The sequence below is a fragment of the Phocoena phocoena genome, chromosome 4 (genome assembly GCF_963924675.1).
Source record: "Phocoena phocoena chromosome 4, mPhoPho1.1, whole genome shotgun sequence".
NCBI classification, from domain to species: domain Eukaryota; kingdom Metazoa; phylum Chordata; class Mammalia; order Artiodactyla; family Phocoenidae; genus Phocoena; species Phocoena phocoena.
In genome coordinates, this window is record NC_089222.1 from 13,896,733 (window position 1) to 13,906,801 (window position 10,069).

Below are 10,069 nucleotides of genomic sequence, written 5' to 3' on the forward strand. Positions count from 1 at the left end.
TTGAGGAGAGATGACCTGCACAGAGTGCAGGGCCTGAGAAAAAGTGGGGAGGCCTGGGGCGAGGGATTCTGAACCCCTGTTCCTCACTCAGCATCAGGTCCTGAGGAGCCCCCTGCCCTGGGGGTGCGCGGTTCCCCACCTTCCTTCACAGCTCAGTAGTCTGAGCGTATGTGAGAGTAAAGTCTAGAAAGCCTTGGGCACTTCTTCTACCTCTGACCCTTGCTCTCCTTCCTGTGCCTACAGGGTTTCACCCACAGCCCTTTCCTCCCTTACTCTTTCCTGGAAAATCTCGTGGGTCTGTCCATCCTATCCACCACCTATTGCCACCCCCAATTTCAGAACTACACTATTGTTGCTCACCCCCCTCCTATAATCCCCATCCCAGAAAGTGACAGCGCCATCCACCCTGACGTCATCTTGGCAAATTCCCCCCGACACTCAATCAGCTACTGAGTCCCCGCAGTGTCACCCTCAGGATGGCTCTAACATCCATCGCTCCTCTGTCCCCACCACCCAGGGAAGGCTGCGGCTCGGAAGCCAACTCTGCTAACCCTTACTCCACCCCAGGCCCCGGGCTTTGTGTACCATCCAGACCAACTAGGTGTGGCTCCCAGGATGCGTCCCTAATTAGATAATTAAACTCTACTCAGCCTGCAAACCTCTTCGCACGGCCCAGCTCTCTCAACCGGCTGGGGAAGTCCCCTGGAGCTAGACTGTGACGTCAGCACTATTAACGGTCTCCCGCCGCGTCCAGGACCTGGCCACGCCTGCAGCCTTGCCAGTGCCAAGGCCCACTTCCCCGGAGTCCCACTTGGCCCTAGGCTTCCCGGGGCCGATTACCCGCCGCCGCGCCCCTCTGATTGGCTGCCTTCCGAGCCCACGGCCGCGCCCCGCCCCAGGCCCTGCAGGGATTGGTCCTGGCCGCCAGGCCCTGCAGGGATTGGTCCTGGCCGTCCCGCCCGCTACCCACGTCGGCACCCTGGACAGCCGAGCGGGGAGGTCCGGTCATGGCCGGGATACGCAGGCTGGAGCTGGCGGAGGCCTTGCAGCTGGGGCCGGGCTGGCGGCACGCGTGCCACGCGCTGCTCTACGCGCCGGACCCGGGGTTGCTCTTCGGCCGCATCCCGCTGCGCTACGCAGTGCTGGTGAGGAAGGGGCGCACCCGGCCACCGCTCGCCCCCGCCCCGCGGCCAGGCCGCCTTGGGCGCCCCCGGCCATCACCGCTTCCCTCTCCCGCAGATGCAGATGCGCTTTGACGGGCGCCTGGGCTTCCCCGGCGGATTCGTGGACTTGCGGGACTGCAGCCTGGAGGACGGGCTGAACCGCGAGCTAGGCGAGGAACTGGGCGAGGCCGCGGCCGCCTTCCGCGTGGAGCGTGCCGATTACCGCAGCTCGCACGCCGGGTCCCGGCCGCGCGTCGTGGCGCACTTCTACGCCAAGTGCCTGACCCTGGAGCAGCTGACTGCGGTGGAGATGGGCGCGCCGCGCGCCCGGGACCACGGGCTGGAGGTGGGGCCAGCCCAGGACCCCACCCCGCGTCTTCCAGCTCCCGAAGGCCTGTCCCACAGTTTCCTCGTGTAGTTGGGGTCTGGGTGACTAGTTGCAGCCAACCTGGTCTCCCTGCAAAGATCGAACCCCCTCCCCACTTCACAAGCCTCTACAGTTGTCTTTGTAGAACACACCCATCCAAGTCACTCTTCTAGTCCCCCTTGATAGTGGCAGGCGTTGCACTTTAGGCCCCTGTTTTTCTTGAGTAGAAGTGGCCTGATGTTTTGAGGGAAAACCCTGGCACTTAGGCGAGGATAGAGGGGGACATTGTGTATGGCGATGGTTCTCAAACTTTGGCGGGTATAAGAATCATCTGGGAGGCTTATTAAAACTGATTACTGGCCCCACTCCCAGAATTGCCGGCTCAGTGGGGGAGGGGTAGAAGGACCTGAGAATTGCATGTTTCAAAAGTTCCTAAATGGTGCTGATGCAGCATTTTGAGGACTACTGCTGTAGGGCCCAGGGTGCATCCCGGAGGCAGGAGCCACTTCTGTGATGTTGGAAGGGTTAGCTTTTGCGGAGCTGGAGAGCATGACCTGGGTCATTTGTCTGCAAAGACCTGGGCCCTCTAGGGCCACAAAGGTGTGCGTCCTCAGGCCTGGTCCTGCTGGACTGATAAAGGGGTGAGAACTCTGATCTAGAAAGATCTGGCTGGGATGAGCTCCCTGCGTTCCCAGAATCTCATGTCTCCTTCCTTTCCCAGGTGCTGGGCCTGGTACGGGTGCCCCTGTACACCCTGCGGGATGGTGTGGGAGGCCTGCCTGCCTTTCTGGAGAATACGTTTATTGGAAATGCACGGGAACAGCTGCTGGAAGCCCTCCAGAACCTCGGACTGCTGGAACCTGGCTCTTTCGCACGCTTAAAGTTCTCAGCTCGTCCCTAGAGGCTGCCCTCCACAAACCCATGGAACCTGCCTGAGATCAGGGCCTTTGTACTGGAGAGGGAGGGAGGAAAAAGGGAATGTTTTCTCTTCTGGGCCTGGGCCTGATAGATGATAACAGATTAAAAGGAAAAGGTGTGTAGTGTGTTCTGAGCAGAGGGCCATGTGGCGACTCATGGCGTCAGTGGCAAAAGTCCGCAGCTCATCCTGGGCGCCCTGGCAGATTCACAGAGCCTGCATCTTCCTTGTACATGTGCATACATACAGCCTAGTGGCCCCCAGACACACACTCACACACAAGCTGATGCCTCCCCCATCCCTTGCCGTGTCCAGTTTAAGCAGGAAGTGGCACGTGTGGGGCGTAGCTTGTCGCCATACCGATCTCCTTGCTGGGGAGGAGCTTCTGAACCAGGGATGCTTTCTCCCCACACTCCTACATGGCTGTTCCCAGGTTCTAGCCCAGCCCATGCTTGTTGGGGAGGACAGAGAAGCAGAGGACCCGTTTTCCCCCTGAAAGTAGTTGCATCCTTGCCTGGGGGTTGGCCAGAGCAGTATCCCCCCAAAAGGGTGGTAGAGGGCCCTAACCTACCCCCTGCCCTCTTCCGAAACTGAGCAGAAGGGGTGAGGAAAAGGTTTGGCCTCCTTGGACTGACCTTGGACTTGAGACCCCTGGGTTCTGGTGCATTTCCTCCAGGGCTTTCACTTGGGATCCCTTAGACTCTGGGGACAGTGAAGGGAGCTGGCCCAGCCCTGATCTAGACCTGCCCCAATAAAAAAGAGCCTCCCAGTAAAGAAGGGCTTATAGCCGGGCCTCAAAGCCCTTCAGTTCCTTCAACAAATTAGCTGTATGAGGTATTGGTGATCCAGGGATGAGAGGGCCATAGACTGCTCCCTGTGCAGCCAGGAAACTTCTTCTTAAAGGGCCAAATGGTAAATATTTTAGGCTTGGTGGGGCACATGGTGTTTGTAGCAATTGCATAACTCTGCTAAGTCAGAAGTAGCAGTGGACAATACATAAATCAGTGGGTGTGGCTGTGTTCCAATAAAACTATTTAAAAAGAGATGTGGCCAGGCTGTGGGCCACAGTTTGCCAACCACTGCTCTAGAAATGAAGATAAGATTAATTAAATTATGATGCTTATTTACTTGTTTTATTTATGTCTGTGTTAAGAAGGAAATAAAGGATTGCTACAGGTCCCACCTTGGTATCTTTCACTTTTAGTTGAGGTGGTCCAGAAGGGCCTCTGTGAAGAGCATTTAGGCTGAAGGATGGAAAGGACAGAGCCAGGGAGGAGTGTGGGGAGAGGATTCTGGATGTTCCAGGGAGGAGCACATGTTAAGGCTCTGGGAACGAATCTTGGCAAATTATCCCAGAACAAAGGTAGGGAGTGAGACTCCATTTCTCAGTTGGGGGTGGCAGCGGGGGTGAGGGGGTGGTAGGGGGAAGCAGAGAATTTGCAGCAAAAGGCCAGTGTAATTAGACTAAAGTAAGCAAGGGGAGGTGAAACAGGAGCCAGATGGTACAGAGCCTTACAGGCCATGGTCGGGGCGAGGTGTGTGGAGCACGGACTGGAAGTGGGTAGGAGGGGAAGTGGAAGGTGGTGCTGATCTGGGCCTGGATGGCAGAGGAGGTGGAGAGAAGTGGGGGCCCTTGAGAGATGGTGGTGGCAGCACTGACAGGCCCTCTCATGGGCTGGCTAGAGGGTGGGGTGAGGAGAGAGAAGACTCAAGGGTGACTTTTCAGCTGGTGCCTTAAGGTGTTCAACTTATGGATGAAGGGAAAGCGTGGCGAAGCTGGAAGGGGACCACGCAGCCTTTTGGAGGGGATGGAATCAAGGTCATTTTGGATGTGTTGCGACCTAAATTTGTGAGTCGTCCACATAAAAATGGTGTGGCAATACTTCAGACTGGATGGGGTCATCCAAGGAGAGAGAAAAGAGAAGAAGACTCAGGACGGGGCCCTAAGGGAACCCAGCCCTGAAAGTCTGCGGGGAGAAGCAGGACATGTTCAGGAGGACAAGGAACTGAGAGGAAGCTGCTTGAAGAGGGTGGACATGCCAGGCTCTCAGGAGCATTTCGGTGAAAGGAGGGCAGAACTGTCTCTTGGATGTCTTAGCGTGGAGTCGTGGATGACCTGGAGGGGAGCCGTTTCAGGAAGAGGTGGGAGTTGGTTGAGTGAGTAGGTGGTGATGGGGTGGACAGTGAGAAGCAGGTCCAGAGGGTGTGAGAAATGGGGTGAGAACTGGAGAGGGCTGTCAGGTCAGGGAGGGTTTGCAGTGGGAGAGCCTGGGTGTCGATGGGAACAGTCAAGGTGGAGAGTGGAGAGAGGGTTCCTGAAGGGGCACAGTCTGTGCAGAAGGAGGCGGGCTGAGCCCTCTGAGAGGACAGCCAGTCCTGCAACACAATGGGCTCAAGAAGAGGAGAGGAAAGTATAGAGGAGGAGGGGCTCAATTAATGGTGGGCTGAAGGAGCTGTAATCTCTTCCTGGTGAAATGAAGTGAGACCATCAGCTGGATGTGGGTGGAGGATGTTCTCAGAGGGCGTGAGGCAGTCCTTCATCCGCACCTGGGAAAGCAAGTCGGTTACAGAAACGCAGAAGGGCAGGCGGGGCTGAGCTATGAGACGAGGATCTAGACGCTTAGATGTACCACATCTGGGGGGGTGGGTGTACACACACGCATGTGTTTCCCCCACAGCTGTGTTCAGGTGGGACAAGGTCACTGAGGCAGAGCTGGGCCTTTCCCAGAGGAGCACAAGGGAGGAGGGGCAAGGCGGCTGAGATTACAGGAGACGTAATGCTGGACTGTGGGGTGTAAGGTTTAATCTGAATAAGACGGGAATTGAAGGCAGGAGGTGACCCCGGAGGGGTTAGTGAACTGGAGGTCTTGATGAGGTAGGACTCCAGCATGGGTTGTGGTGGGTGGGGAGGGGTACTTGAGCCAGAGAGGGTGTTTCTGAAGCTGAGGTGGAGCCATCATGGGAAAGTCAAGGTCCATGTGATGAAGCCAGAAACTGACAGCTGCTGGAGAAGGTAGTGTGAGCTACTAGCCAAGTCCTCCGCGAGGCTCCAGGAGGGGAAGGAGGGCATTGACAGGGCAGGAGCCCTGGGCGAGAGGGCTGTGAAGAAGGGGTGGGTGGGGACGGGTGGCAGCTCTTGACCTTTGAAGGGGTGGGGGTGGGAGCAGCTGCAGAGATCAGGTAGGTGCCTGGAGAGGTGGACGACTCTGTCCTTTGTCTCCTAACCTGGCCCTGACCGCCGCCGTCAGCTCCCCAGGTAGGCAGGCCGGGGGAAGGGATGCCTCAGAGCCTCCCAGGGCACAGCCTGCACCCGTTCCATCTGTGCTGTGTGTCCGCAGCCCTTGCTCATCCCTGTGTGGAGGCAAGGTCCCTGCGGCCGAGCGGGATCCTAGTGCTGGCATCGCTTACCTTGCCTGGCGCTGGGCCTGCGCAGACCTGGCCCGGGGCCCAGCCGCACACACTGCTTCACAGCCCTTACAGACTGCGTCTTCATGCTGGGCTGTCCCGGCACATCAGAGCCTCCTGGCAGTGCAGTCGTCAGCTTGCTTTTTTGTTTATACTAAATCTTTTTATTTTTTGGCTCTGGGGATTGTTGAGGGGGACAGCCCGTGGCTTCCCTGTATCATCCCCACACGCACTCTCCCAGTGAGGGGGTGCTGTCTCAGCCAGCTCCCCTAGAGTGTTCGTCTTTCTGTGGCTTGAGTTCGTTTCGCCTGCCTCATCTTCCCGTCTGCAGGCAGGCAGGGAGGTGATGGCACACCCGCCTCTGGTCTCTCCCCTCTTATCCAGTACCTTCCTGCTGCAGTATGAAGAAACCCCCTGGCCTGGAGAAACCAGTCATCAAGGGGAGAGAGAAGTCAGGCAGCTCCGTGGAATCCTTGACCCCATTAACTGCGGTGGTGACTCAGCCAGCACCTGACCTCTTCCTCATCTGAGGAAGTTTGTGGTTCCTGTGGGGAGGGTAAAGCAGGCAGACCATGCTGGGTCTCCACCTCATGCTGGCCCCTCTCGCATTTTGTTTCATGGGAGGTGAGTGGCCCTGGCTGCATCCCCCCAAACACATATTTCTGCCTTTCTCAGCAGAGTCAGCAAGATGCTTGCACTTCTCGTTTCTCTGCTTTTTCCTTGCGGCTGCAGCGGCTGGTGCTGAATTCACACTTTTGGGCCCCATGCTGTCCGGAGCCAGAGTCTCCTTGGTTATCGAATTTCTGGCAAAGCTGCTGCTTTGAGCAGAAACATTTGAGGAGAGTGGCTGCCACCTTCACAGTTACTCAGGCCAAAGGCTGCTGAGTAAACCAGACCAGGGCAGATGTGCAGATGAGGGAAGGCGAGGGTCCTATGACTTTGGTTTATTGCACAGAAAACTTTTTTTCTCCAAACCCTCCCCTCCACACAGACAAGTGAACATGAGAAAAAAAAAAGAGAAATTTTATCTGATGAAATTAGTGAATGGCGACAGAATCTGAGCCTAGCTAACAAATGCTGTACCTTGGCCCTCCTCAGGGACAGGCAGTGAGCAGGAGGTGGGGGGCTATATTTAAAACAGGGTCACTTCTGAGGAGGAAGGACAGGGCATGGGCAGGGCAGAGGAAAGAGAAACACCCACCATGGACTTAAGGCCACAGAAAACTCCCAGGAAAAAAAACCACATGGCCTCGCCCCCTAATTCCGCAAGAGGCAGGAACGTGGAAGTTCACGTTCCCTCCAGGTAAAGGCAGCCTGGTAGAGGCCAGAGGCAGAGAGATGAAGCTGCCTTCCGGGGCCACCTCCCCCCATCCCCGCCCCTCCTCCCCCATGCCCGCCCCACCCCTGCCAAGCGCTCTGCTCGCCTATGAGCGCAGCCCTCTCCTACCCCCCTGGTGCCTGTTACCCTCCACAGGCATTCCCAGGGGATGCAGTGGCAAGGACCTCTCTCCTTCCAGTCAGATGACCCTGGTGGGGTTTTCAGTAATCATAAACAGCCCTTGGAAAAGCCCCGGGAGGGTGGCTGTTACCCACAGCCCCGGCCCCCCAGCCTCTCCTGGCCGCTGGAGAACAGACTGATCCATTCCCACCTTCCTGCGGGCCAGGACTGGTTCCAGGTGGGGATGTAGGCAGAGGCCAGGTAACAGGGAGGGGCGAGCAGGTGAGTGAGCCATGTGCTTGTTGAGGGCAAAGGAGTGGAAGGATTGCCTCCAATTCACTGAAGTAAACAGGAAATAACAACATGGGGTCTGTTCATGAAAGGGACGTGAACACTGGCTGTAAATGATAAAGAGCATTCTCTAGAAGAATGATTCCCCAACAGAAGCAGGCTTTGCTCAGGGAATTTAAGGAATACATGGACTGGGGAATAAGAGGAAAGATGGAATAAGACACGAACAGCTGGCAGCCCCGAGGAAAGGATTTAAAGCGTTAGATCTCTATTAGCTTTCTTTAACTGATCAAAGAGTTTATCCACAATGACTGCATGAATTTCAGATTATATACAGGATATCTATGGAAAATGCAAGGAGAAGTCAACACAACAGTATTGGGAGAGCACAAACTCAGTCCTTGACAGATAAAATGTCAACGTTTAAGTACAGAATCTAGGATATATAATAATGATGATGATGGCAACAAATATTCTGGCAGTGCTTACTGTGCTGTGGGCACTATTCTAAGTAAGCTGTTTTCATGTGTTAACGTATGTAACAACCCAACTATATCAGACAGAGATACTATTATATTATCTCCAGACTCCAAACAAAGAACTTAGGCACAAACGTCAGCAAAATAAAAGATAAATCCTGAACTCTGTTGATTGAAGCAGAGAATCTACCTTTAAGGAACCAGGAAACATTTACCAAATTACTCATCTATTGGGCCTTAGAAAACCTCAGTAAATCCTCTCCAGTCTTGTACCACCTCTGAAATGACAGAGTACACATCACACTCTCTGAGCACAACGTGATAAAACTGGAAATAAATGACAGGGAGAGACACTCATAAACTTTCTTCTTTATGCTCTTTCATATTGCCTGAACCTTCTACAATGTGTACGTATTTTGTTTTTAAAATGACCAGTTAAAAAAATAAAAAGGAAATTGCTTTTTTCTTGTGAATTTACAGAAACCCAACCCAAATGAATCTAAAGAAACAAGGAAAGGATTCAGGGTGGACATGCGACCCGTCCCAGGAAGAATGTTGGGTAGTTTGTTGAGTTGAAGGAGGACTGAAGTTCTTCAGCCCCAAATGAGAAAGTCACGGTGGAGCTTGAGTAGCCAGGTGTGGTCATGTGCTCACCTGGGCCCTCCCTGCCGACACTAGGACTATGCAGTTGACTGACCAGGCCAGGCTCCTCCGCCCTCGTAGTGGCTGGGGGAGCAGAGAGGAGATCTGGGGATGTAGCAGACCCCCGAGGGAGGGGGCAGGGATGCTGTGTAGCACAAACAACTCATGCCTACCACAGGTGGAAAAAAAGGCTAGAGACTCAAACTTCCTCTTTGTTCCAATAGGGATCTTGTTCATGAGATTCCGTAATTCTTCACGTGGCTGTACTTCACAAAGTGTAGAAACTCATGCCTGCAATTTGCAGCCAAAGTGTTGCTCCATGCTGCTACGTAGCCCCCACAGGATCCCTTTTAATGGCTGCATAATGTTCCACGCAGGCATTTCCCCTGCATTTTGATCACCTCCCCTTTAGTTTCTCACCCTCCGACCCACTAGAGCTGAGGAAGCCACTTTGACCTCAGGCTCATTGCAGGGCAAACCTCATCCCCTTCCCCAAACCACTAACCCTCGACCCCCACCTTAGCTTCCCCTCCGACATGCACCTTTTGCCTCACTAACTCCCATTCTTTCTTATTTTTAATGTCACTTCCTAAGGGAAGCAGTCTCTGGTCCTGACCTTCTGGACTAGGTTAATCTACCTCATACTATATAGAAAATGATAGTGCAAAATGGAATAAAAGAGTATGCAACCCCCCAAAGTAGGAAAGAATACCATAAAATCATGTCAGGTAATTAACTCATCATAATTTTATGGGTTTTTCCCCCCTAGATTTTGTCATGTTTGTGGTATTTTTCAGCTTTTGAAAGTTGTAATTCGTTGTGCTTTTACATCCTATATCGATATTCACTTTGGTTTCCTTTTTCTAAATTTGGTTTCTTTCTTTCCTAAAGAACATTCTCCAAGTTGTATGAGATTCATGTCTCACAAAGACTAGTCCGGCTGAGTGTGGAGGCCTGGACGCCCTTGCTATCGGTGTGGAGCAAGGCAGGCAAGGCCTGTCACCACCTCACACCCCCTGAAGCCCCCGATGCCAGGATGGAGCCCCAAAGCCAAGGCCAGGGTGTAACTAAATAGGGAATTATCTGTCATCCGTTTGACCTTTTTTCCAGCTTCTAGAGCTAGCTCATGTTGTTCCTTGTTTATGCAATAGATGGTAAGTTATCTAAATTTTCCACCCTAAGACTTCAGGGTGATGAAGAGGAGAAGAGGGCATGGAGAAGGTAATTGAAGCTCTGTGAGCAGGAAGTGGCCAAAACAGTGGTCTCGGAGCTCCAAGCCTTTCCCTGGCGACGCTGTTCTTGGTGGTCACGTGGAGGATTTAATGACTCTAGGCCGGTCATTCCCCGTGGGAATGACACCCCATCCAC

General features: G+C 54.0%; 1 protein-coding gene across 1 annotated transcript; it reads left to right on the top strand.

Moving 5' to 3' along the window:
* Positions 1-1,007: 1,007 nt before the first annotated feature.
* Positions 1,008-2,431, top strand: NUDT16 (nudix hydrolase 16). Its single transcript, XM_065876462.1, has 3 exons — positions 1,008-1,145; positions 1,240-1,509; positions 2,252-2,431. Exons 1-3 carry the CDS (start codon positions 1,008-1,010, stop codon positions 2,429-2,431), a joined length of 588 nt encoding a protein of 195 aa, XP_065732534.1.
* Positions 2,432-10,069: the final 7,638 nt, after the last annotated feature.

What these genes read in the sequence shown, in the direction of transcription:
- NUDT16 (XM_065876462.1), top strand. Translation starts at nt 1,008, where the DNA reads ATGGCCGGGATACGCAGGCTGGAGCTGGCGGAGGCCTTGCAGCTGGGG. An exon ending in CGCTGCGCTACGCAGTGCTG is followed by an intron (nt 1,146 to 1,239) that starts GTGAGGAAGGGG and finishes CCTCTCCCGCAG; the next exon opens with ATGCAGATGCGCTTTGACGG. An exon ending in CCCGGGACCACGGGCTGGAG is followed by an intron (nt 1,510 to 2,251) that starts GTGGGGCCAGCC and finishes TTCCTTTCCCAG; the next exon opens with GTGCTGGGCCTGGTACGGGT.